Source organism: Bos grunniens, chromosome 10, assembly GCF_055505025.1.
Source record: "Bos grunniens cultivar Pamir isolate PY7600 chromosome 10, Bosgru_T2T1.0, whole genome shotgun sequence".
NCBI classification, from domain to species: domain Eukaryota; kingdom Metazoa; phylum Chordata; class Mammalia; order Artiodactyla; family Bovidae; genus Bos; species Bos grunniens.
Genome location: NC_141174.1, coordinates 26,840,836 through 26,868,368, shown reverse-complemented (window position 1 = coordinate 26,868,368; position 27,533 = coordinate 26,840,836). Strand labels below are relative to the sequence as shown.

Here is a 27,533-nt window from a genome sequence, read left to right as displayed (position 1 = left end):
CTGCTGGGGAGTTTCAGCGGCAGCCCAGGGAGGACTTGGCAACTCTAGTGTTTCCTGTTGTCTTGTGTCAGAGCAGAATTGTGCCTCTGTTCATTAAAATCCCAGTAAAAGAAATCCAGTAGTCAGAATACTTGTGTTGAACTGTATGATTTATAGAATACTGGATTTGAAAAAACAAGGCTACTAGCTACAAGATTTTGCAGTCCTAGTTCTAACTTCTTGTATCCCCAAACATTCTTACCATCTACTAGGCTAACCCGAATAATCTATTCTTTGCTACTCCTGTGCTTTTTTTGGGGGTTACTTTGTTTTTGGTTGTGCTGGGTCTTTGTTGCTGCACTCACGCTTTCTCTAGTTGCAGCGAGTGGGGGCCGCTCTTCATTGCAGTCCATGGGCTTCTCCTTGCAGTGGCTTCTCTTGTCATGGTGCACAGGCCCTAGGGCGTGCAGGCTTCGGTAGTTGTAGCCCATGGGTTCAGTGGTTGTGGCCTGTGGGCTCTAGAGTGCAGGCTTAGTAGTCATGGCACACAGGCTAGTTGCTCTGCACAATATGGAATCTTCCCAGACCAGAGATGGAACCCATGTGCCCTGCGTTGGCAGGTGGATTCTTATCCACTCTACCACCAGAGAAGTCCTCCTGTGCCAGATATGTGTAAAATGTGGAGAGCTGGGGGAGGGAGTAACCAAATTAGAATGAAGGAAGAGATGCTGTGAATATCTGGGCATATTTGTTTGTCAACTGCAGTTAAAATGAAGACAAATGACAAAACTGGTCCTTCAGGAGAGACAGATCCTGTTCAAGTTAATAACTGCATCGTAACTGGACAGTGTAGACTAATTTGAATGTTTACTTACGGATGTAATGGCATTTACTTAATGTCCTATTGTAGAGAAGTTGTATGTTAGTAAATTGATGTATCTTTGTTTCACAAGAGGTTATACTTTCAACTTAGTAAGAGAAATTCTTTTGTGAACTAGGATATAATTTGTAAATTCATGCTGAATTCAGAGTGGGATTCATTGACTTATCATTCAAACTCTGTAGATACCCTGTGACTAGGTAGGGCAGGTTGAGCAGAAGGTGTGAGCTTGAGTTCTTTCCTGTAAACTTTTTTCCAGTAGCACTCAGATAGTGGAAATGGCTGAAAAAGATGAGTATTTGCAGCCTTCCAAAAGCGTTGGTCCAAGTTTCTGTTTGTTCCCTGTATGATTTTGAATGCTATAAACTTGTATGTTTTTTAAAAATGTTAATTTTATGCTGGAGTATAGTTGACTTACAATGTTTCGGTTTCAGGTGCACAGCAGAGTGATTCAGTGATATATATATATGTCTAGTCTTCAGATTCTTTTCCCATTTAGGTTATTACAGAATAATGAGTTCTCTGTCCTTGTTCTATTTTATATATTCAACTAGATGATCTATTTTATGTATTCAACTAGATGATCTATTTCATATATTCAACTAGTGTGTTTTATGGAGAAGCAAACAGACATTATCTGATGTCGTATGTACTCTATACCACCCATCAGTTTTCAAGGCTCAAGCAGGCACAGATCTTTTCTAATTCTCACTGACACTGACTGGGCCATGGGTTATGGGACAACTAGTTTAAAACACACTGCTGCTGCTGCTAAGTCACTTCAGTCGTGTCCGACTCTGTGCAACCCCATAGACGGCAGCCCATCAGGCTCTCCCGTCCCTGGGATTCTGCAGGCAAGAACACTGGAGTGGGTTGCCATTTCCTTCTCCAATGCATGAGAGTGAAAAGTGAAACTGAAGTCGCTCAGTCGTGTCCAACTCTTAGTGACCCCATGGACTGCAGCCTACCAGGCTCCTCTGTCCATGGGATTTTCCAGGCGAGAGTGCTGGAGTGGGGTGCCATTGCCCTCTCCTAATGTCTGTTTAGTGAAGGTGTTTTTTCAATTTCAACGTATCTAATAATACATATCGCTTATTTGTGACTTGAAGCATTAAGTTTTAACTCCAGTCTTTTCCTTTTTCTCTAGGCAAATAAAGGAGAGACTGAAGAACCAAGTCATTCAGATGAAGGAGGAAGTACCTGGTTTCATACCAGGCCTGGCAATTTTACAGGTATTATGATAGTGTGTTTCCACTAGTATCTTTCTTCCTTTCTCAATCTCTCAGTAGTACTTAAGACAACAAGCACATCAACGTTCTCCCTCTTTTTTGGCTTCTGTGGAGCCTCAGACCTTTTCAGTTTCTCTGTGCAGGCTACTCCTCTTCAGCTCAACTTCTGCATGTGGACCTGCCCTGGCTCTTGGCTATTCTTTGGGGGTACTTTTCCCTAATTCAGCATCTCTTGATCATTGGTCTTAGGACCCCTTTACACTAAAAAATTTAAGACTTTGGAACTTTTGTTTATATGAATTTATCCATTGATATTTTACTATATTAGAAATGAAAACTAAAAAAAAAAAAGAAATGAAAACTAAGAAGTTTAAAGATACTTGTATATTTTAAAATGCCAATAGTAAGCTCACTAGATATTAGCATTAAGTAGTATTTTTATGACTTAGTAACTCTTAGAAACATTGGAGTGAGAAGAAGGGCATTGTTTTACATTTTTGCAAAACCCTTTACTGTCTGGCTTAATAGAGAACAGCTGGATTCCTATCCACTTTTCAGTCTCTTCCTCTGCTGGTTTGATTGAAATATATGAAGAACCTTCACATATATCTGACCTTATACAGACATATGGTTGTAAAAGGAAGTGTTCTTTTGATATTCTTCTCAGATGATTGTGGTTGTTTTTCTTTAGTACTATAAGGATTCAGTAAGTAAAATTTTTAAAAGGTAGTTGCAGTGTGAAATCTGAAACTGTTATTAGTGAACTTCCGTATTTTGTTAAGTCAGAATCTAGTTTTATGTTACAGTTTGAATGGATACTTACCTGTGTGTGGTTTTGTTATGTTCTTCGTTCCTCATCTGAAAAATAATGGTTCACTGAATTATACAAATCTCCCAAATGTTAATACATTTTATTATGTGATATTTTAAAAAATCATAATCATTACTGTCACCAACAAGCTCATCAGAAAAGCCTGTAAGTGTTGAGAAGTTGTCAAGCTCACAGGAAGTACATAAATACCAATTTTTGCTTGAAAGCTCCAATTTTGTCATTAGTTATTTTCCTTGGAGTAGCAGGCTCGCTTTATCCAATTTTGAGAAAATATTTGCCAAATGTTCAAGCCCCAGTAATCATTGTTTGTCAGTTGTTCTTTCGAGTAAATTTGGTGTTTCATTAAAAACTGGCCAGTTCTGCTTGCAAGGCAAGAAAGCACAAATGCTTTTCCTGGTGACAGCCACTTCTGTTTATGGCCAAAGTGCTTTATGACTGCTTCCCCATTCTTTATGCAGAGTATTTAAAAGACATGGACTCAAGGATCGAGGTTTAATAAAAATAATTTTTACTGCATCAAGAGCACTTCTAAGTGAAATTGGTGTGTGTGTGTTTTTTTTTTTTTTTTCTTTTTTTTTACTGAGTGTGTGTGACAGTGAAGGATATCCTTATGACTAGTACAGTTTGGGGCCATTGTCTTGATTCTTACTAAGTCATCAGCAGTCTTACCCGCCATAACTTTTGCAGCCTTATACACATGTCAATACAGTGAAAATGGCAAATGACATCATGGTATTATGATGGCACTAGCAGGTCTTCTAAAAGGGTGTTGGGGTTCCCCAGGAGTGTATGATCCACACTTTGGGAACCATTGCCCTGCACAATTTCATCTGAGTTCCAGACTCTTGGCTTCCAGGACATCACTCCCTTCTCTAATCTTTTTGCTTGCTGTTCCTGTTACCTTGACCATTTAAATGCCAATGCTCAGCCCTCAGACCTCTTTTCTACCTTATTCTTTCTGTAAGTGAGCCCCCAGGCCCATGGCTGCTTGGGAGAATACGTCCTAGCCAAGATTTCTTCCAAGAGCTCCAGGTTCATCCAGTAAGAGGCCTTCAATAAAAAGGCAGAAGGTATTTCATAAATACGTGTCATGTGGACAGACGTACAAATGAATGTCTAAAGGGTTTATTGGGACGACAAGAAACTGATAGCTTGCATTTGAAATTCCGTTCAGAAACACCTGGTCCCTCACGTCTCATTTCTCTCTGTATGTGTGTCTCCATATATATCATTTAATTCCTTGCTAAGTTCTGTTCCATGTTCTCTAAGAATTTCAGAGTTAATAATATCCCCCCCATTGCTATACATTATCTGAGAGGCCTTAGTTGACAAGAAAAGCACCGAAGGCCTGTCGTTCTGCTTGGTCTGTTCTGTGCTTTGGTGGATTTTCCTTTTTTATTTTTACAAATTGCTAAGAATCAAAGGTATACGTTGTGGGTGTACACTTGGTACATTTGTGGGACCAGTTATTTCTTGGCTTATACTTGTGAATTGTTTGTTGTATGAAGAGTAAATGTCATAGACAAGAAATCTGTCTCTGTAAAACCCTTTTTGTAGCAATAGAGAAGGTTTTTTTTCCCTGTTTTTAAAATTGACTTCCAAGCTCCTATTTTAAACTTATTGATTGCAAAGTGTTTTTGTTACATAAATGCTGTTCTGCAACTTGTCTCCTATGCTCTTGCCAATAAAACAGTGGTAGAATATTTTAATCTTGCACTTTAGCACCAGAAGCAATGTCATTCTATGATGCAATGTTATTCTATGATGCAATGTTCACAGATTATGTTGTAATCACATCTGTGCCGCCTCAGACCTCTTTTTTTTTTTTTTTCCCACCCTGGGGACTGGCACCACCATTTCCCCACATACTCAAACCAGAAACCTGAGCTGTGTCTTGTCCTCTCTGCTCTCCACATCATAAGCTCTTGAGACCTCTTCCCTCCTTTTGTATATTTATTTATCTTAAAAATCATTTTGTTTACTTTACTATCATTATTATTATTGGTTGTGCTGGGTCTTTGTTGTTGTGCCTGGGCTTTCTCTAGCTGTGGTGCCCAGGCTTCTCATCGCAGTGACGTCTCCTGTTGCAGATCACAGGCTCTAGGGGACACAGGCTCAAGAGTTGTGGTGCGCAGGCGTGGTCACTCCACAGCATGTGGAATCTTTCTGGACCAAAGATCACGCCCATGTCCCCTCTATCAGCAGGCAGATTCTTATCCACCGTATCACCAGGGAAGTCCATTTTCCCTCCTCTTGATTTCTGCTGCTCCCACCCCACTCGGGCACTAGTCACACGCTTACAAACTTCTGATCTGGATGCTTCCAGTCTGTCCTTTTACCTGCAGATGCCACCCTTGTCAAAATGCAGATCTGATCACAATCAATCCAGCCACACACACTGCCCATCCTATGCAGAAGGAATGACAGTACTGTTTATGTAATGTCTCTGTAGTTCAAGTGATTGTATGTATTTCTGGTTGTTCTAATTTTTATCTTACCCTCCCCCCTCCCCGCACAGAATGGGAGCTGTCTTCCTGTAGACACAGTAATGAAACCAAGCAGAAGCCTGTGGGGTCCCATGTGGTACAAATCTTCCTGTGTCCCCCATTTCTCGTTTGTAGGAAATAGGCTTAATTCAGCCTCCCATAGGGCAGATTCAAACAGTTGCTTATCAGGGAAGGGAGGGGATGTAGAAACACAGGAGAGGGACTGTCTGGAAACAGTAGTACAGCACAGCCTTGGGGCAGGGTCCTGGTTCCTTCTCAGGGAATATACATAAAAGTAGCTTTGAGTTATTCTTCAGAACTAAGGCTCCCACACAAGTGAAGGATGGTAACTTCAAGCTGAGCACAAGATTCCTAGAGCACTGCCCTGTTTCCTCACCACCCAATCTGAAGAAAGTCACACACTCTGTAGCTTTCAACCTAAGTCTTGCCTATAAAATCTTTTCCCTGGAGCAGAAGAAAAACTAATGAATAAACCAGTATCCAGGATATTTTACGTTGTAAAACAGGAATCGGAAGACCTTTTTGTCTTGTTCAGTTGCTCAGTCATGACTGATTCTTTGTGACCCATGGACTGCAGCATGCCAGGCTTCCCTGTCCTTAACCATCTCCTGGAGCTTGCTCAAACTCGGTCCAGTGACTCAGTGATGCCATCCAACCATCTCTTCCTCTGTCGTCCCCTTCTCCTCCTGCCTTCAATCTTTCCCAGCATCAGGGTCTTTTCCAGTGAGTCAGCTCTTCACATCAGGTGGCCAAAGTATTGGATCTTCAGCTTCAGCATCAGTCCGTCCAGCGAATGTTCAGGTTGATTTCCTTTAGGATTGACTGGTTTGATCTCCTTGGTGTCCAGGAGACTCTCAAGAATATTCTCTAACACCGCAGTTCGAAGGCACCAGTTCTTCGGTGCTCAGCTTTTTCTATTGTCCAGCTCTCACAGCTGTGTATGACTACTGGAAAAACTGCAGCTTTGACTGTGTTTATCAGCATGTTGGCCTTTGTTGGCGAAGTAATGTCTCTGCTTTTTAATATGCTGTCTAGGTTTGTCAAAGCTTTTCTTCCAAGGAGCAAGGGTCTTTTAATTTCATGGCTGCAGTCACCATCCTCAGTGATTTTGGAGCCCAAGAAAATAAAGTCTGTCACTGTTTCCATTTTTTCCTCATTTATTTGCCATGAAATGATGGGACTGGATGCTGTGATCTTCATTTTTTGAATGTTGAGTTCTAAGCCAGCTTTTTTCAGTCTCTTTCAGCTTCATCGAGAGGCTCTTTAGTTTCTCTTTGCTTTCTGCCATTAGGGTGGTGTCATCTGATATTTGAGATTATTGATATTTCTCCCAGCAATCTTGATCCCAGCTTATGCTTCATCCAGCCTGGCATTTCGCATGATATACTCTGCATATAGGTTAAATAAGCAGGGTGACAATATATAGCCTTGATGTATTCCTTTCCCAGTTTTGAACCAATCCATTATTCCGTGTCTGGTTCTACTGTTGTTTCTTGACCTGCATACAGGTTTCTCAGGAGGCAGGTAGGATGGTCTGGTATTCCCATCTCTTTAAGAATTTTCAACAGTTTGTTGTGATCCACACAATCAAAGGCTTTAGCATAGTCAGTGAAGCAGAAGCAGATGTTTTTCTGGAATTCTCTTGCTTTTTCTATGACCTAGCAGATATTTGATCTCTGGGTCCTCTGCCTTTTTTAAATCCAGCTTGTACATCTGGAAGTTCTCAGTTCATGTGCTGTGGTTGTACTTGTTATGATGTGATTTGATTTGTTCAGTCACTCAGTTGTGTCTGACTCTTTGCAGCCCCATGGACTGCAGCACGCCAGGCTTCCCTGTCCTTCAGCGTCTCCTGGAGTTTGCTCAAACTCATGTCCATTGAGTCGTTAATGCCATCCATCCATCTCATCCTCTGTCATCCCCTTCTGCTCCTGCCTTCAATCTTTCCCACCATCAGGGTCTTTTTCAGTTAGTCAACTCTGCATCAGGAGGCCAAAATATTAGAGCTTCAGCTTCAGCATCAGTTCTTCCAATGAATATTCAAGGTTGATTTCATTTAGAATTGACTGGTTTGATCTCCTTACTGTCCAAGGGACTTTCAAGAATCTTCCCCAACACCACAGTTCGAAGCATCAATTGTTCAGCTCTCAGGGCTGGGTAATTTCCTAGGCTAGGAAGTAGGAAGATTATTCCAGTTACTTTGGAGAAGTGGCAGGGATTTCCAGGAATTGGGCCACTACCCACGTTTTGGCCTTTTATGGTCACCCTGGGTACTGTCGTGGTGCCTGTGAGTGTGTCATTTAGCTTGCTAATGTATTGCAGTGAGCATATAATCAGGCTCCACTGGAAGTAGATGGCTCTACTGCCATCCTGTACCTAATGGATTCTAACCGATTTTTGTGGTATCCTGTTCTTTAACGGTTGTCGTTCTTTTAACTGTTGTGCCCTGCCCCCTTCCCTTCTGTCTCAATAGGACCTTTTTTGGATGATGTAATTGAACTCCTTCAAAGAAGAAATTGGTATTTCTGATAAAATGCTTAAGTGATTTTTTTTAATATAAACTATAATGGGATTAAGATTTGTTCTGGGAAACCAGTGTGCCATCCACCCACTCGACTGTCAGTCAAGAAATCGACTGTTCTTCAGCTAAACATTCCTTTTGCGTCCAGTTTGAGAATGATTGTGTAACCATTTTCCCTATTAGCTGCCTATGCTGAGTGTTTCAACTGGATCCTAAGAGGCGTTTTCCTTTGCCTTAGGATTACAATCAGACTTTGATGTATGCTCGTAACTCTCAAGCTTTTTTTAAAAACTAGTGGTCATTTTGGAGTTTTAGAAAAATTCCTTCAGAAACATCCAGACAGAAACAGCAACAACAACAAAAGACTTCAGACTTTCGTAATACTAAATGCCAAAGACAGCAACCCTGAAGGAAAATGTCGTGACTCCAAACTTGGCCAAATTTGTCCTTTGAGTGCAAAGACGGCAGAGAGATATTTTCAGGTACACATGGACTCGGGAGAATAGCCCACACCTTTCCAGGAAAAGTGACTTACAGGTGTATCTCAGCTACATCAGAGATGAAGATAAAGTATAGAACAGTTGTAATTTATTAAAAAAAAAACAAAAACAGCAGGGAGTGATAAAAACCATTTAATCTCAGTTAACTAATTATAGTTATGAATATGGTCTACTTAAAAAACGTACAACCTAAGAGCTGTGAGTCGTTTATTCAGTGTCTAACTGAAGGCTGTACCCCAGGAGACAGCAGTAGTCTCTCCAGTTGCTCAGAGAAACTGTTCCAAAGAGTTCGGAGGAGGAGCCAGTATACATCTGTGAATGTGGACTGGGGATACAGGCAGTGAGGATCTCAGTGAAAGGTTAACTGCGGGCACCAGGATCAGATATCTCAATGATTTTAGTGCTTTTCTGTGTGTGAGAAGATGCGTGAATCTGGGGTCATTGACATTCTTCCTAAGATACACATTTTAACTGTCTGAGGGGCCCACACATCCAAAACATGGAATACTGCAACCTGAATTCCTCTCAGGGTGGACTTGCAGATCAGTGACTGTGGTGGCTAATGACATGATCCTTACAGAACTGGAATGGCAGGAGACATCGTTTGTTTACAATATAAGGAAAAACAAAATACTCTTACCTTTCTTATTTGATCTAAAAATCCCGGAAGGTATTAAATCTGGTAACCAAATCAGTGAAGGTTGGATGATAGGGGCAAAGGTGAAAAGGACAGGAAAGATGAGCTTAAAATCCCTAAATTTCCCTAAAATCATAGGGAAATCCTCCCAGTAAGCAGCTAATGCATTTAGGTGCAGAAAACCAAATACCCTTCACTGGACTCCTCTGGCTGTCTTGAAATTCAGCTTAGCACTGGCAAAACTTCATCACTGAAGTGATGAAGTGAACAGTTAGGCCATGTCCTGTGAACCTGTGTTCCGTGAACCTAAGGAGAGCCTCCAGGAACAGCATCAAGTAACTAAGCCTGGAGCTGCTCTGTTCCTAGGGCCAGCTGCTTTCTCCAGAGTTGTCCTGTGTAAAGCAGCCACACATCACTTATCTCTGGTGTCAAGGGACCTGCAGTTTTTCCCTCTGCAGTTTGGGGAGAAACCAAACTTATTGTGATAAATCACCCCGAGAGGACATTTCATCATTGAAAAGAGCAAATGTCAGCACTGGGGGAAATATTTGTAAAGGAAATTTTTTAGGTAAGTGATTACAGTGAAAACCTATGTATATCCATGATTAAAGAAACGGACCATCTTGAGACCTAGCATGGTGGGTCGGAGAAGTTGGCTTCTGTATACTCTTTCCTCTCTGTCTTGAGGGCCGCAGACTGCCCTTTGCCTGGCATAAGCGAGTGTTGTGTGTGAGCTGGGAATAGTTCGGTGCAGCCTCGCTGATTCCTCTTTTCTGTGGCTGAGCCTGAGAGCTTTGCCCTGCCCCCAGATGTAGGGAGAGGGGGCAGATGTCTTACCAGAGCTACGGTGTGTTCTTGCATGTTGACAGTTCCTCCGCCCCCCTGCCCTGTTGCTCTGGCTCATCCGCTTGCTGGCAAGCAGAGATTCCCCATGGTTTAGGCAGGCCATTGCTCCCTCAGTTAGTTTCCAGAGTGGGTGCTGAAGTGTCTTTTCTTTGGGGGTCAGGCGTGCTTTGCTCTGTTTGGTACTGCCTGCTGTATTCGCATCTCCATGCTGTCCCGGCATCCTCCTTATTCTCCTGTAAAAGTTCTCGGGAGCAGGAGTCTCATAATTAAACATTGCTTTTATCAAAACTGAAATTTCATAAGCTTTGCCATACAGTTTGCCTTTCCCTAATCATCCGATTTGCATGTCTTTATTATTCCAGGTTGGCAACAGAGATGACTCTAATCTTTATATAAATATGAAGTTGAAGGCTGCTGAGGAGGTAAAGCCCAGAAAAATGGTGCCAACACCCCACCTCAGCTCCCACCCCTCCCCGTCTCCGGTTCCTGTCTGTCACCCCTTGCGCTCCTCCCACAAAAACTTTCATCACCCACAGCAGACTTCAGGTTATCTATTTTTCAAGTTAGAAATGGATGACAGAGCTTGGGCCTGTCGTTGGCCCTGCAGTGTTTTCGAGTCAGTGATCTGATTCTAAAGAGCAGGCGTAGAGAACATAAACGTGCCTCAGTTCGGTGGCAACAGTTAACAAGGGAAGGATGGGGGATCAAAGCAGGAGACTCATTCTTCGGGACATGTGAGGGTGGAATGACGCCCGCCTCACTTGCTTTGGTTTAGTCACATCTGCAGAGGAAACAGGCCCATGTCTCAAGTCCTTTTGCCATGTATCCGTTTTAAATGTTCATTCTTGCAGATTGGGATCAAAGCCACGCACATTAAGTTACCCCGGACGGCCACAGAATCTGAGGTGAGCAGTTAGGAGTCAGCTATTAAGAGGGCAGCTGAAGTGCTTTTCTTATTGGTTTTAGTTTCAGAGAACTTTAGGGGCTGATACATTCAGCACACAAGAGACCTCCAGATAATTCTTTGTCTGCACATTCAGCCTCCAGAAAATCTTTGAAAATCAGTAAATGGGGCAGTGCCAGCTGTGAATGTTGGGTACTTACAGTGTAATTGCCCATGTTTTGCTTCCAAATCACTTGCGATGTTCATTAAAAACTGATCGTTGGCCTGTCGTTTTGTGTACTTTAAAAATGAAAACGTATATTTCATTTACATGCTGTTCAAGAATAGGCAGAACAAATCTTGGGTGAGTCAAGTCGCAACTGTGGTTGCCGGTAGGTGGGGGATTGGCTGTGACATGACAGGAGGGAAAAAGGACTTTCTGAGGTCGTGGATATGTTCTACATCCACACAGTCCAGCAGGGCAGCCGCTGACCCCATGTGCTCATTTAACTAAAATGAAATAAAATTTGAACTCCCGAACTAGCCACATTTCAAGTACTTCGGGAGCCACTATTGTGAGGTACAGATTATAGAACATTTCTGTCATCACAAAAGCCTTGGTTTAGATGATGATAACATGAATTTTACTGTGTAGCAGTAGATTATTAAAGCTCTTAGCTCTCTTATTTGATGGATTTCTTACCAGACACCTGAAGATGACCTGTGTTAAGGTAGAGTTGCTCTAGAATGCAAGGCGAGAAAGCTACAGTTAAACTCTCGGTGTGTGGAGGGGGCAGGGGTGAGGTAGCCTGGCTTTTGGCTTGGGAAGTGTTTCTCTACCCTTGTGATTGCTCCATGGTACATGAACTGGTATGTGGTGTGACTTTTAGGTGTTAAAGTGCATCACATCATTGAACGAAGACCTCACGGTGCACGGCTTCATAGTGCAGCTGCCTTTAGATTCAGAGAATCCCATTAACACTGAAACGTTGGTCAATGCCATCGCCCCCGAAAAAGATGTGGACGGGTGAGTTGGCTTGGCTTTCTGCACCACGTTGCTTGATTCCGATTAAAATATATTCCTATTTGAGGAACATGTCATTTTGTTTCTAAAGAGTAAAAATACCTATCACTTTCCTTGTTTTAGATTGAATAGCATCAGTGCTGGAAAACTTGCTAGAGGGGACCTTAGTAACTGTTTCATCCCTTGTACACCCAAAGGATGCTTGGAACTCATCAAGGAGACAGGTAAAAACAGAAACAAAGCACCTTTTGGGGAACGTGGTCTATACCTTTGGAGGTTTAGGGGACATACGCTGTGGGCCCTAAAGAAGCAGGCTTGATTGGCACAAGGACCTGTATGCTAGGGGCTTCTTGACCTAAATTCTCAACGTTCTCAACAGCCCTATGAAGTAGGTACTCTTACTGTTTAATAGCTGAGAAGACATTCTCAGAGTGATCGAGTCATTTGTCCAAGAGGCAGCAGAGCCAAGATTTGAACTCAGAGTTATTTGAGTTCAAAGCAGATTATTGTGTGTGGAAAAACCAATTTGGTAATACAAATTCATATTGTCTGTAGGGTGAAAAATCCCCACCCCAAAATGGGCCACTGAGCTATTGTAGTTCTAGCAAATGAATCCCTTGAATAACCAACCCCCTAGTACCTAGTCAACATGTTGGTATTTTAATTTCATCATGAATACTTTTTAGCAAAGGTTATTTTTTTTAACAAGGAAGTGTGCCCTTTTTAGAGGAAGTGGATCAGAAATTTCAAGTGGAAAGTGTTGGCTAACGTAAGTGAAAATTTTCTGTGGCTGGCAAGGAAAGGTCAAGGTATAACCCTTGGGACAGCTATTGCTGATCAGTCCTACAACTAAATTTATCCTCTATGACTTGTTTAGCCTACAGTGTATTACAACTCGATGGAAACCAGTCCCTTAGGCTGCAGCAGCTGTAGGGCCTCCACCTCCTCTTGTTGATTTTAATTAATTTTTATCTATTTAAGCTGCACTGGGTCTTAGTTGCAGCCTGTAGGATCTTTAGTTTTAGCATGTAGGATCTAGTTCCCTGACCAAGGGATCAAACCCAGATCCCCATACATAGGAGTGAGGAGTCTTAGCCACCGGATCACCAGGGATATTCCCTCTTGTTGATATTGAAGCAACAGTTTGTCCTAGTGAGCTTCAAGTCCTTTGCTGAACCCTAAAAAGTATAGAAAGTTACCTTATAAACACTTCACAACTTGAGGGCTTTACTTCTAGATGTTCATGGTGTTAGCATTATATAGAAACTTCCCTATTTTTGGATAGAGTTAATGTTACACAAGAAGCATAAATTGAACACAAATTGCCTTGAGTTGGCTTCAGTGGGACTGGGTGTAGGGCCTTAGCAGAGACCTCATCTCTGCTCGCCTTTGCATGGCAGCTCCTTCTCAGCTCTGCTTGGTCTCCCGGAGCAGCTCCAGCCTGTTCCATCCTTGTGCCTAAGAGTGATGGGGCGGATCTTGTTGGCCAGGGGATGAAATACAGTCATTCGTCCACACTTGGGTCCTCACCCATATCAACTCTATTGCAGAGAGTATGTTGGTCCTGAGAGATGTTGGGACAGTGCCAGAAGAATGAGTACTCAGTAAACAAAAAGAAAGCTTTATATTACGGTTAGGTTCCCCTTTATCGCTTCCCTGCAAATAACCCTGTGGCTCAGGCCCTAAGCCAAAAGAGAAATTTGGATGAGGAACTAAAGAATTACTGATACGAATCTTAATTTCTTTCACTTCTCTCCTCCACTCCATTAACATGCACCCTATTTCTTATAACTTTTTCCCAGGTAATGTAATCTGCTCTCTGCTTCCATATGGCTGTTAAGCTGTATGTCAGGGTTTCTTTCTGCTTTGAGTGTAGGTTTTCTTCCCACTCTGCTATGACTCAGTAAATGGATCTTGGCTTAAGCTCCGCTCAAAAACCCACTTGCAAGAAGGCCACATGGACAAGTCCCAATTTTGTAGCTGAAACCCTGAGTTGCCAAAGAAGGGATGGTTTTAGGAAGATTTGTTTTTGATGCTAAGAACCTGTTTTTGTGCACTTGTTCTGAATTTTCCCATTTAGGTGGCTTGCAAAGGAGGGCAGCTTCCCCTGTTCTCTGATGCTCTCTGGCTTGTCTTTCAGGGGTGCAAATTGCTGGAAGGCACGCTGTGGTGGTCGGGCGCAGTAAAATCGTTGGTGCCCCAATGCATGACTTGCTTCTGTGGAACCATGCCACAGTGACCACCTGCCACTCCAAGACTGCCAATCTGAACGAGGAGGTAAGGGATCCAGAGTGGAGTGGAAGGGGTGTGTGTGTGCGTGCACACACACGCATACTCACATTTGCATGCACGTTCCCATGTGGTGGGGGTTCTTGCGTAATGGGAATAGCTAACATTTCAGTGCCAAAAATTGTCGTGTACTTTACCTCATTATTTCATTTAACCCCTCTAACAATTCTATGATTCTTGTCTATTTTACAAGATGAAGAAACAAATTCAAGTTTAAAACTTGCCCAAATTTATACAGATTTTGTTCTGACTGTATTTTTCTCTACCAGTCCATCCCACGGTAGATAGGGGTTAGCAGTATAGGAACTGAGACTGACCCCAGGCTGCCAGATCCCGGATACGTGACGGGGTGGCCTCAGAGGTGGAGGTGTCTAGAGGAGGATGTGGGCAGTGGTCTTGTGACCTCAGTCACAGCTTGTTCTTGACACCTGGGCTCATGAATTCTCATACAGACACATCCCATTGACAGTGCAGGCTCGTAAACGTGGGGAGAGACCAGGAGAGGCCCAGCATCTCTTTAATCCTCCCCAAGCAATGTTCTGTGGAAGGTGGTAGTTCCCACCTCCTGGGGAAGAGGCATGTAACTCAGGGACGTTGTTTCAGGCCTGTGGCTCTAAGCCTATACGCCTCCCTACCTTGCAGGTTTTCATCAGGTTCCCCATTCAGTAAAATATCTAGTGAAAGGGGAGGTTTTGACATGTGTAGGAATGAGCACAGTATACAAAGAGCTGTCAGAGACTATGCGGCCTGCATAAAATAGCAGATGACGAAGAATGTCGTGTAAAACTTAGGGGTGTCCTTTCCGCTTCTACATTTTTTTTTATGTGTCACTGTTAAGTTTCTGAAGTCAGAACCATCTTTTTCTAGATAAGTAAAGGTGACATCCTGGTGGTTGCAGCTGGTCAACCTGAAATGGTGAAAGGGGAGTGGATCAAACCTGGGGCGATAGTCATCGACTGTGGAATCAATTACGTCACAGGTAAGTGTTGCGGGGAAGAAGGTGGTTTCTGGAGGCAGGCTGGGAAAAGGAAGATGAAGCCTAAGCAAGAACCTTTTGTCCCGTTTTAGGCTTGAAGTGTTAAGGTTCAGAGCGATCAGCCTGCCCTTGGGCGCGTGAAGTTAGTAGATGGCATAGTTGCCTCTTGGCAGGAAGAAGCTGTGATTTTAGCCACTGTGCCGTGCAGTCCCAAGATGACCTAGAGATGGGGTGGTGTTTAGTTATTAAGTCATGTCTAACTCCTGCGACTGCATGGACTAGCCCACCAGGCTCCTTTGTCCATAGGATTTCCCAGGCAAGAATAGTGGAGTGGTTGCCATTTCTTTCTCCAGGTGATCTTACTGACCCAGGGATCAAACCCGGGTCTCCTGCATTGCAGACGGATTCTCTATAGACTGGAGCCACCAGGGAAGAAGCCTCACCTTGAGTGGATTTTAGCAAAGGACAGTTAAAGCGTAGTGTGATCTTTACAAACTGCTCTGAAACTCCAGGAGAGGGATACATAGTGTCAAGAGAGCTCCAGTTAGGGATTTGCAGAGGTGTTTGACCTGCACCTTTTCTAGACCAAGGATAATGCTAACATTATAGTCATGTCTGTAACTGTCCTTGAATCCTCATCCCTAAGTTACTCCTCATGGCCCTGTTTGGTTAGTAATATCATCACCGTTCTTCCTTCCCGCAGATCTGAAACCTTTCAGTTTCCCTCCCAATCATTCCACGTATAGATCCATTCTCAGTGTCACCACTGAGTGTCCCCCTCTCCAGTGGATGCGCTACCATAAATGTCTCCCTGGCTTCCCTACCACCAGCTGCCTCCCGCTCTGGTCCATCTGCGTGCTCTTGCCAGGTTTGGGGGCTTGACGTGGACTTGTGAGCCTCTCTCTCCCGTGTCACCTGTCAGACTCCTCAGCCCTGTACTAGTTTCGGCCACCTCTGTGGGCTTTTTTCTCACATGCATTTTGTGAATACCTGTCTTAACTATTGTAAAGTGGACCATGTGCCCCCCCAACACACACACACACACATGCCTGTTTTCCTTTGCAGCTCCTCTGCGTCTTTAGTGGGACAGGCTGTTCTCTGATGAAGTTTTCAAACATAAAAGCTGAAAGGACAGTTTAGTGATACTTGTGTACATACTTTGTGAGTTTAAAAAGGGAACAATTTTTAATCAAGCGATCATTTCTGTGCATGGGGCACCACTCCAGGCCTTGGGCTACAGAGTCGAATAAAACTCATCTGTCATCTTCATTTTCAGCAACTTCCTGCCCACCTCTTCTGTGTCTGAAATGTCCATTCTTCCTTCCAAACCTTGTCTTATTTCCCTTCATCAGAAGAGGATCTCTCCTTTGAAATGCTTTTCTTCTCCCTCCCGTCCCACAGAACTTAGTGTTTCTCTCATAGTATGTGTCTCTTTTTCTCCACTTGTCTGCCCATGGGTGCCTCGGGGCAGGTCTCTGTGGTCTCATGTCCAGCTTAGGCCTGCTGACAGCAGGCCCTCATCTGTTGGATTGTTGAAGAGAGTTATAGCAAGAATATTCTTTTTTTCTCCCTTCCCAGCTCAGGTTTGAAATATTGACACTAAGCTGCCAGGAACATTAGTCACTGTCAAGCCTTCCGTTTTTAACCTCCCTCCCACTCTCGGTACCATGATTTTAAGACAGTAGCTCACAATTGATCACTCATTGTCTTGTAGTATAATTATCTGACGGGTGATAAAGACATTGCTGTCCTATAACTCCTCGCTCTCAGTACTTGCAATGTGACATTCAGGCTCCTTGTGTTTAAAACCTTACATCTTCTGTAACATAGTTCTGCTGTTGGCTTTTTTCTGTTTGGGACTGAATTTGAGAGATGAAAGAAAAGCCTGGGTAGGGTTCTCAAGTCTCACAGTTTGGCATGAAATGCTGACTTACACTTGAAACTTACCTCCCTTTCACATTTATTTCTCACATAGAAGATGAAATATGAATAGTCAAAGCAGTATCTTTCCTCCTGGTCAGCTGTACTTTTTTCTGGTCCTGGTCATTTAGGTGAATAAGCATCAACAAGCCTGGATGTTACTGTTCCCCAAGGAGGGCAGGATTGCTGTTACCAATCCATGCGTGAGCAGGGGGACCTAAGACTGCTCTTTGCAAATGTTCATTCTTAAAGCACCATGTTCCACAGCTAGGCCACTTCTTAGTTCATATTTTGATTATTTAAATCATTTGCATGGTCCATTCAGGGATAATGTCTTAAGTCATTTTCCAAATTCAGGATGAATTAAGGTATGGTTTTTTGTTGTTGTTTTTTTACGGAATTTTTTTTTTAAGATTCAAGTGCAGAGCAGAAAGCGCTGGCCAGAGAAACATGTGAAAGTGTTCTGTCTGCTTGGCTTACTAAAGATTGTTTGAGAAGGGCTGGATTAATAGTGCTTTATTTGGCAGGGTTATAAAAGTGGGAACAGATTCCTCAGTGCCCCCCCATCCAGTCTCAATCTATTTAGTGTAGTGGCTTCTATGCTGAACCCTGTTAATAGGATCCCCAAATTACACACGAAGGACTTAACGTTCAGCTGGGTCTTTTTTTTTTTGCCATTCTGTCAGGCTTGTGGGATCTTCGTTCCCCAGCCAGGGACTGAACCTGTGCCCCTACAGGGGAAGCACAAGAGTACTAACCACTGGACCTCTAGGGAATTCCCTCAGCTCATCTTAAGTAGTTTTGTGCTAATAATTCCTGATGAAGCAAATCCAGGGGCTGGGATAAGTAACCAAAATGTGTGTTGGTTATTGAAGCCATATGCTTAGATCAAGACATGGCTACGCTGACCACATTACACCCTCCATGAAACCCTGTCCATCTTCTCGACCCAGGGGTAGAACCCTGGTGTCCTGCATGCAGGCAGATTCTTTACCAGCTAAGCCGCTAGGGAAGCCCATGCGTATATCAGGGCACTGAGGCTAGCCCTGATGGTGTTTGAAGGAGGGGCAGAGCTGAGCTCACCCAGTTCAGCATTAAGCTGTGCAGTCATTGATACATCTCCTGTACGTATGGAGAAACACAGGGAGAAAGGGACTAACATTCATAGAGAGAAGGAGGTGTAGGGGTATTTTTAGCTGACTTTGGTGTTAGAAAGTTGAAACCTATACAGAAGGCAGCGCTGAATTGTATTTCCTTGGCATCTTGAAACGACCTTTGTGGTTATGGTAGGAAATGTTCTCCTGTTGCCATAACTTGTTGCCTTATAATCTAGAAACCTGAAACCATCGTAAGGATTTCTGTACCCTGCCCCCTTAGAGTATGTATAGAACATATGTATCTAGAATGGGTGGGGAAGGAAATGGCAACCCACTCCAGTATTCTTGCCTGGAGAATCCCATGGACAGAGGAGCCTGGTGGGCTAGAGACCATGGGGTCACAAGAGTCATACACGACTTAGCGACTAAACCAACCACCACATCTAGAATGGGAAGAGAAACCCTTATGTTTGGAGAATGTTTTTTTTTTCCAGTTTCAAGAAACACAATTCCTCTCTTGAGTCTTCACAAGCCTCTGAAATAGGTGGTGTTCATCCTTCTTTGTCCCTTTGGACTTTTCATGAGTAAGGAGCCCATAGGGGCTGAGGACTCCAGGTTAGTAGAAGAGCTGATCCTAGAGCCGAGGTCACTTAATTCTGGGTTTTTGGCTGAACCTAAGCAATGGCAACCCACTCCAGTACTCTTGCCTGGAAAATCCCGTGGGCGGAAGAGCCTGGTAGGCTGCAGTCCATGGGGTCGCTAAGAGTTGGACACGACTGAGCAACTTCACTTTCACTTTTCACTTTCATGCATTGGAGAAGGAAATGGCAACCCACTCCAGTGTTCTTGCCTGGAGAATCCCAGGGACGGGGGAGCCTGGTGGGCTGCCATCTATGGGGTCGCACAGAGTTGGACACAACTGAAGTGACTTAGCAGCAGCAGCAGCAGCAAGGCTTTCTTTCTTATTTCTGGTGTTCTGTTCAAAAAGATGAAATGGCTAAGATCCTACCAGGTCCTGCCTGGAAGCCTGAGAGCCTCAAGGTCCAGCCCTGTCCCCAGCCCCTCCCAGAAGTGCTCTGAAGCCAAGTGTAGGATGTGGTTCGTGTGTGAGCAGTGATGCATCGTGGGATTTTTGTTCTCTTGAATAGCTATTCTTTGCTGCTGAGATTCGTAGTTGTTCTTGTATCCTTTAAAGGGGAGTGTAATTATATTCTTTGCCTTCTGCATACATTTAAGTAGCTGCTCGTCTTTGGAATTGAATGTTGAATTGTTCCTCCAGCTCCATGCCTGGAGCTTACCAAATGCTGACAGTTGCTGTAGAAACCGTATCTAGCAGCTGTGATATAGTTGGAGCTTTGTGCACCCAAAAAATTCCTTTGAAGGCCTTGGCAAATTAACATTTTAAAAGGTGCTTATTATATACAGGGTGGTTGGCTGTAAGAATACAAAACAGTTGATATTTTATTTGCCACCTGACAGATGACAAAAGGATTCTCCTGGTTCTGAAAAACCACTTAAGCATCTTGGGGAATTTTGCAGGTAGAGTAAGTCTCTCCCTAGGAAATAGCAAATACCTGTTACCCCACAGCTTTTTAAAAGTAAAGCAGGCACTTGAACCAGATGGGCCAGCACCCCCTAAACTCGACTAAGTTTTTGGAACAAGCTATTGTAATAATTGATCACATAACTTAGACATAAACACCAGGATTGCAATTCTGAGGCTGGGCTTTGATTTTTTTTTTTTTTTAAACTCTTTGACCAGATGATACAAAACCAAATGGGAAGAAAATTGTGGGTGATGTAGCGTACACGGAAGCCAAGGAGAGGGCAAGCTTCATCACCCCCGTTCCTGGTGGCGTCGGGCCCATGACAGTGGCGATGCTAATGCAGGTGCGTGTGGCTGCAAGTTTCTGTAATAGTTCTACAAAACTGATAGAATTCTAGGGAGTGCATTTCTCTTCAAGTAGGAATGTCACAGAACCTACTCAAAATCTGAGTAAGGCTGTGAATATTTGGAAGAAAAAAAGGAAATGAAAGACCAAAGAAGTAGAATCAGGCATATTAATAAAGGGAATCAGGGGTAGCACGATTCTAATTTCCTCTGGAATGTGATAACTTCAGGGGGAAAAAAACTGTATAAACACCCTGTTTGTATAAAAACTTCAGGGGGAAAAAAACTGTATAAACACCCTGTATGTATAAAAACTGTATAAACACCCTGTATGTATAAAAACTGTATAAACACCCTGTATGTATAAAAACTGTGTAAACACCCTGTATGTTAAGGCTTTGCTCGGTCTGTTTTGGCTTACTGCCCTTCGTAACATACACCAGCTGATGGGGGCGAGGCACACAGCCCAGGGCGTCCTGGCTGCTCGTAGACTCTGGCCTACAGTTGAAGCGTGTTAATAATCGGATCATGAAGCTGTTCATTTTGTAATTGAACTTGAGTGACCAGGATAAAGAATTGAGGTGGAGGTTAGAAAATCATCACCTCTTCTCAGTTCCATTCATGTCATTTTGTTTAGAGCACAGTAGAGAGTGCAAAGCGTTTCTTGGAGAACTTCAAGCCAGGAAAGTGGATCATTCAGTATAACAAACTTAACCTGAAGACACCCGTGCCAAGGTAAAATATTTTACTGTTTAAAAAAAAAATTACTGTGTTAAAACTCCGTGGATTGTTAGGTTTTTAACTGATGGTTAATGTGTATGCCCCTTCTGAAGGGGGTTGGAGTGAGTCATTACTACGATGGGATTCATAAAGGTTGATTTGTATTTTCTGTATTTCTTCTAAGTGACATTGATATATCACGGTCTTACAAGCCAAAGCCCATTGGTAACCTGGCTCGAGAAGTTGGTCTGCGCACTGAAGAGGTAGAATTGTATGGTGAAACCAAGGCTAAAGTTCTGCTGTCGGCGCTGGAACGGCTGAAGCACCAGCCTGATGGGAAATACGTGGTGGTAACTGGGTATGACTTCTGTCCATTTGCCAATTGATTCTTAATACTGATTATTATTACCAGAGGTTGCATTCGCATTTAGCATGTATTTGTGGAGGTTCTTTTAATTTGGTTTGGGCATTTTCATATGTCTTTACTGATTTGATCCTTACAGCAACCTTGTGAGGTAAGAGTAGATTATAACCCTGCAGAGATGAGAAAATTTGTGAAAGTCATTCATCTAGTAGGTGGAAGAGTTTGAGTCTTAAAACCTGATCTTCAGATGAAAGTGCCTTTCTTTTTAGCCCCAAATCATTAATTCCGTAGATCTGTTGAGCATTCATCTATATTTTTGTTTTACTGAGTTAAAAGCTAGTTTTTGAGACTAAAATTGAGAAATTATGTAAGATTATAGCAGTGTCTCTTACAAGGTAAAGTATATTTGCCCCTCACAGTCAGAAGAGCTAAAATGCAGGAGGTTTTTGTTTTTTTTTTAAACTGGGAGGAAGTTACAACTAAGATTTTTGGAAAAGATCCCTTTCATGTCTTTCATCTTTCTGATTATTCAGACTAAGAGTCATTCTCTAGGCTCTGTTAGATCTGACTTACTGATGCACATGAATTTAATTTATCTAAACTTAATTTTCCTTTTCTGCTTTCATCTTGAAGAATCACTCCAACACCCCTGGGAGAGGGGAAAAGCACAACCACGATTGGGTTGGTGCAGGCCCTTGGCGCCCATCTCCATCAGAATGTCTTTGCATGTGTGCGACAGCCTTCTCAGGGGCCCACCTTTGGGATAAAAGGTATTTTTTAAAAAATTATTTATTTTCAATTGGAGGAGGAATAAAATGTATAAGTGGGACCAGACTTGGGCGGCCAGAGGGCACCTGCCTCTCCTTTAGTCCTCTGGCCCACTTGGCCCATGAACATCTGGGGGGCAGTGGTCTTCAACTCGTTTAGACACTAGATGGGGCTTCATTACACCCCGTCATGGTACTTCTGCTGAAAGCTTTCATCATCTCACCCCAGTTCCTACTGTCACTGTCTGACACCGCACAGGGATTCCTGGATTGGGTGATACATAGCCAGGAGTGCTTTTATATGACTGATAGTCGATTGTCATAGTAAAAAGTAAAGGTAATCATAACTGCTTCCCAGGGGCTTCCCAGGTGGCACTAATGGTAAAGAATCCACCTGCCAATTTAGGAGATGCAGGAGATGCAGGTTCAATCCCTGGGTCAGTAAGATCCCCTGGAGGAGGAAATGACAACCCACTCCAATATTCTTGCCTGGATAATTCCATGGGCAGAGAAGTCTGGCTGGCTAATGTCCATGGGGCCCGCAAAGAGTCGGACGCAACTGAGCACACGGTCCCAACTGCTGATCACCATGCTGACTTTTCTAGAGACAAAGACAAACCCCACAGATGTTTCACACTGAGAGAATAAGAAAAGCCTACACTTGTTGAGTATTAGGCTCCACGCCAGGTTTTTTGCTAAGCAGTTTATGCCTATTTCTTCTAAGATAGTTTTATCACCACTTACAACAGTAACAGCTGGAATTCAGAGGAGCTTGGTCAAGGCACTATCATCGAGTCCCAGGGAGAGCCCCCGCGTCTATCTCAAGGTCTAAGATAATACCATCAACACAGTGTTTCTTCTGATGAGATGAAAACACAACATCAGTAACTGTATTTCACTTTCAGTTTTTGGTAGCAGCAATACTCCAAACATCTTTTTGTAATTAAAATTAAAATTATATTTTTATTAACTATAATGGGTTAGCTCAGAGTTAGCTTCATCATTCGCTTGGTGATAGGGTATCATATATTCTCCTTACTCTCATTACCACAAATGTTGATACAGGTACACCTTTGCCCTTCTTCAGCCTGTTGTTTAGCTATAAGCCCGTTGACTTAGTTCTGCTTTTGAGCTTGTCTTAACAACTCCCTTTTAGCTCAGAATGAGCCTTTTCCTGTTTATTGAACCCAGTATGGGCCAGCAAAAATCTAGCACTTAAGCTGTTTTCCACCATATGTGTCCTATTTAGGAAGAATTGCAGTCTCTGTGTTTATGTTGGTGTGTGTATTTTAAATATTCCTTTTTTTAAAATGCCAGAATAGCAGTTATGAGGGTAGGAAATTGAACAGGTTTGTCTTTATGTAACCGTCGGCTGGGTTTTTTAACAAATGTTAGGAATCACGGGGAACCTGTTTTTAAAGATAATGAGTAGGTATGTATGTGTTCATGGTTTTGTCAGTTAGAGTCACATTTCAGTTGAGAGACTATTCAGCATGAACAAGAGCGAGTGGTTTAGTCTGGTAAAGAAAATTAAGAAGCACTTGTTCAGATCTGTCCAAATGTTTGTAAAAAGTAAACAAATAATACTTGGTAAAGAAAATTAAGAATCACTTATTCAAATCTGTCCAAATATTTGTAAAAAGTAAATAATACGTGAGGCAGTTACAAAAACCGATTTGCTTTCATTTGGTTTTCAAGTTATGAAGAAGTGTGCTTAACCTGAGTCCTCACCCTTGACCTGTCCTCTAGGTGGCGCTGCAGGCGGTGGCTACTCTCAGGTCATTCCTATGGAAGAGGTAACGCAGTCCAGGATTTGGCTGAATCAGATCTTTTATTATAGATTTTCCTTCCTGGAAATGAAGTCTGTCACAGAGATCTTAGTAGACAAACGACTCGTTTGCTCAGCAGAAGCAATACTTAGAAGAAAAACATCTTAATTTGTAAACTTCTAAACATCTTACTTTTTTGATATGACAAGGACTTCAAAGCCTGGCTTTCAGTGGAAATCACATTAAGCAAGCGATCAGATGTGGCACAAGAGAGGGGAAAACCAACATGCAGTGAATTCCAAGTAATAACCACAGAAGTGGGAGCAGCATACAGGAATGGAGCTCCAGTGTACTCCTTGCTCACTGCTGAAAGCTCATGAGTGTGTCCTTTCTAATCCAGTGTCGCTATTGATCCCAGTGGTGTGGCATTTGTGGTTACTAGCCAGGTCTCTTAGGGAAGGTCCCAGTTCCTTCTGAGGACAGATGGGCATTGTTCTCAGTCCACTAGCTGTGCTCCCGTCAGTTTTCCATTGGCTTTACCATAGGGATAGGTTTGGTCATGATAAGTTGACTGTTGGAAAGATACAAAGAAGTTTTAAGACTGATGTGGCTTCCACCCTATTGTAGTTTAATCTCCACCTCACTGGTGACATCCATGCCATCACTGCAGCTAATAACCTTGTGGCCGCAGCCATCGATGCCCGTATGTTCCATGAAGAGACCCAGACAGACAAGGTAGGCTGCTCAGACCCCACAGGCACTTTCAGAAGGTTTGAATTAATGTTGGTCCAATGGGTGCTGATAATGCAGGTAGCCAGGCAGTGAGGTTCTTTTCACTTAAAAACTCTTGCGCTCCTTTTCTTTAAGGCTCTTTTTAATCGTTTGGTGCCATCAGTAAATGGAGTGAGAAAGTTCTCCGATATCCAAATCCGGAGGTTGCGGGTAAGCCTTTTCCTTGTTCTTTTTTGTTATTATGTGAAATTAGTTGATTGATAATCTCCTTAGAGTAGCCTATTTTGGACAGGTTCATTTAGTAATCATAAGGTCATGATATACACAGCAGAGATTGGTGGCAGAGGTTGTTTCTCATTTGTCTGTGAGTTTTTAGTGAAAAAAGCAGAAATATGACAACCTGCCCTCAGCTAAGAAAAAGAATGACACTTCCTTTACAGCATGGGTGTAGGAGTCAGGATGCCAGCATGGCAGTTTCTGGAGTTTCAATACTTGCTCATCCCAGCATTGGGAGCTTAGCAAGGTTATTACTTCTGTATTTTATTTGAATCTCTAATGCAAATATATAGTTATTAAACATACACTGTACTGTATGACCCAGAAATTCTACCTCTAGGTATTTCCCCAAGAGAAATGCAAACTTTTATGTGTATCATATAAAAACATGAATTTTTGGGGCAGCTCTATTAATAATCTGCAAAATCTAGAAACAATCCAAATGGCCTTCAGTGAATGAATGGATAAACAAACTGGTACATCCGTACCATGAATGAATGAATGAACTGATACAACAACTTGAATGAATCCCAAGGGCATTATGTTTTTGTGGAAGAAAATGTCTCAAAAGGTTGCATACCGTATGCTTGCATTTATTTATATGACAATCTCAAAAGACAGAGCTATAGTGATGAAGAACAGGTCAGTGGGTGCCAGCAGTTACGGGTCAGGGACAGTGTGACTATAAAGGGGTAGCACAAGGGAATTTTAAAAATAAAACTCAAAAGTATATTCCTGTGTTACTTTTACATATGCAAGAAATATTGTACATCTATAAATATTAGACTGCCTGGCACATGTAAGCATTCAGTAAATGGTATGTGCTGCCTTGTTACCAATATTAGTTACACTCACCTTATTTTTAATTTTTTGCAACTTATACTTTGATGCTGTAAGAGTAGTACACAAGCTCCCCTGTACCCAGATGCAGTCATTGTTTGCATTTTGCCCTACTTACTGTACAGTGCTGTCACATTGATGCATATGCATTTTTCTCTAGACATGAGAAAAACTGACTTTCACACAGTTTGATATTGCTTAGCTTCTCTTGTTTTCACACCTCCCAAAAAACACTATGCAGAAAATAAGTCAGCTCCTACCTTGTTATGTCAGAGAATTGTGTTCTGCAAGTATGGTGGAAAGAGCAGGCAACTGATCTTAACCTTTGTTGGTAGAACTTTCTGTCAATGTGTGGGGAGGGGTTGGACTCAGTGTTTAAATGATCCTTTAAAAAGCTCTAGGGTTTGAAAACGAGGGATTTGTCCGTGGCCACAGAACCCCTCGACAGGTTAGAACGAGAACATTGGTCCCCTGTTTCCTGGTTCCCAAACTTTCTCTCTTGAACTTTGTTTTCTCAGTCTAACCCCCTGGCTGAGTCAAGAGTGGGTTGTCAGGACTTCCCTGGTGGTCCAGTGGCTAAGACTCCATACTTCCAAGGCAGGGGGTCTGGGTTCGATGCCTGCTCAGGGAACTAGATCCCACGTGCTGCAACCAAGAGTTTGCATACTGCAACTAAAGATGCCGCAATGAAGATCAAAGGTCCCGCATGCCGCAGCCAAGACCCAGTGCAACCAAAGAAGTAAATAAGAGTGGATGATCAACCACAGATTCACAACTTAGCGACTGAGGGTTTTGCTGACCTCTGTGAACAATAGCACGTTCCAGGCTTGTGAGGCTGTTTGACAAGCCCGTGAGCACCAACTCTGAAAACACACCTGAGGTTTGAAAACAAAGTCCTATTGGCATAGGAAGGAAACTACGGGAAGAGTAGGGCTTGCTGGGGCCACTCAGCTCTACTAAGAGTTATGAGAAAAGGAGGGTATGTTTTAAAGGAATTTTCCATTTCAGGATGTGACCACGGTACACATTGTAAATAGACAAATTTCCAACTTCCATGAGGAGGAAGAGACAAAGCTTTCTTGTGCCTTTTGAAACAGTAAGAAGGCAGTAAACAATAGGACTACTTCAAAAGCATGTACTGTGCTAGAGCGATGTTTTTTCTTTTCCTCTGCATTGAAAAGACTATCCCTTTATATATTTCAAAAGATTAGCATATTATTTTTTTAAAAAAACATTAAAAGTGACTTCCATTGATTTTTATTGATTGCTACTTGTTTTGGCCATTTCTGGTTTTGCATTTGACTTGGACTTCTCAGTTGTTTGATTGAAAAAGCTTTGCACTTCTTTTCCTTTCAATATGTTTGCATATGGTGAATTAGTATGACATGTTTTGGTCACTGTGCTTACATAAGGCTTTGGTTTAGGGAAATGCCTCTGGTGTTCAGTAATAGGGACAAATGTGTTACTCATGCCTTGGTACATGTGTGAGTGGTATTAATAAAGATTTAGCTAAAGGGATCATAATTTGCCCTTCTGAATTTAACATGGTTTATATTTCCTAGACTTACAACCTAAAATATATGGTTTATATTTAAGACTTCCCTGGTGGTTCAGATGGTAAAGCGTCTGTCTACAATGCGGGAGACCTGGGTTCAATCCCTGGGTCGGGAAGATTCCCTGGAGAAGGAAATGGCAACCCACTCCAGTACTCTTGCCTAGAAAATCCCATGGACGGAGGAGCCTGGTGCAGGCTGCTGCCCATGGGGTCGCAAAGAGTCGGATACAACTTCACTTTCACTTTCACTTTCATATTTCCTAGAGGGGACCCTATCTGGAGCTAAGGATAAAAATCTTTTTTAAAATTTATTTGCTTTGTTTGTTTTGTCTTATTTTTGTTTTAATTTTTTTATCTCTTCAGAGACTAGGCATTGAAAAGACTGACCCTGCCACACTGACAGATGAAGAGATAAACAGATTTGCAAGATTGGATATTGATCCAGAAACTATCACTTGGCAAAGAGGTACCAGAGCAGGGCGTACGCCCCATGGGTTCAGTT

The 27,533-nt window shown here is 42.6% G+C and overlaps 1 protein-coding gene across 5 annotated transcripts in view; it reads left to right on the top strand.

Moving 5' to 3' along the window:
* MTHFD1 (methylenetetrahydrofolate dehydrogenase, cyclohydrolase and formyltetrahydrofolate synthetase 1) overlaps positions 1 to 27,533 on the top strand; it is a 59,967-nt gene that overhangs the window by 12,971 nt on the left and 19,463 nt on the right. For all 5 annotated transcript variants that reach the window (XM_086320271.1, XM_086320272.1, XM_086320275.1 and 2 more), the window contains 15 exons: positions 2,007 to 2,091; positions 10,291 to 10,350; positions 10,780 to 10,833; positions 11,702 to 11,838; positions 11,959 to 12,059; positions 13,976 to 14,112; positions 14,992 to 15,103; positions 19,880 to 20,007; positions 20,646 to 20,743; positions 20,913 to 21,086; positions 21,726 to 21,862; positions 23,609 to 23,655; positions 24,256 to 24,363; positions 24,496 to 24,570; positions 27,395 to 27,497. In XM_086320271.1, coding sequence (XP_086176397.1) covers positions 2,007 to 2,091; positions 10,291 to 10,350; positions 10,780 to 10,833; positions 11,702 to 11,838; positions 11,959 to 12,059; positions 13,976 to 14,112; positions 14,992 to 15,103; positions 19,880 to 20,007; positions 20,646 to 20,743; positions 20,913 to 21,086; positions 21,726 to 21,862; positions 23,609 to 23,655; positions 24,256 to 24,363; positions 24,496 to 24,570; positions 27,395 to 27,497 — 1,556 coding nt within the window. The remainder of the gene's footprint in view (positions 1 to 2,006; positions 2,092 to 10,290; positions 10,351 to 10,779; positions 10,834 to 11,701; positions 11,839 to 11,958; positions 12,060 to 13,975; positions 14,113 to 14,991; positions 15,104 to 19,879; positions 20,008 to 20,645; positions 20,744 to 20,912; positions 21,087 to 21,725; positions 21,863 to 23,608; positions 23,656 to 24,255; positions 24,364 to 24,495; positions 24,571 to 27,394; positions 27,498 to 27,533) is intronic.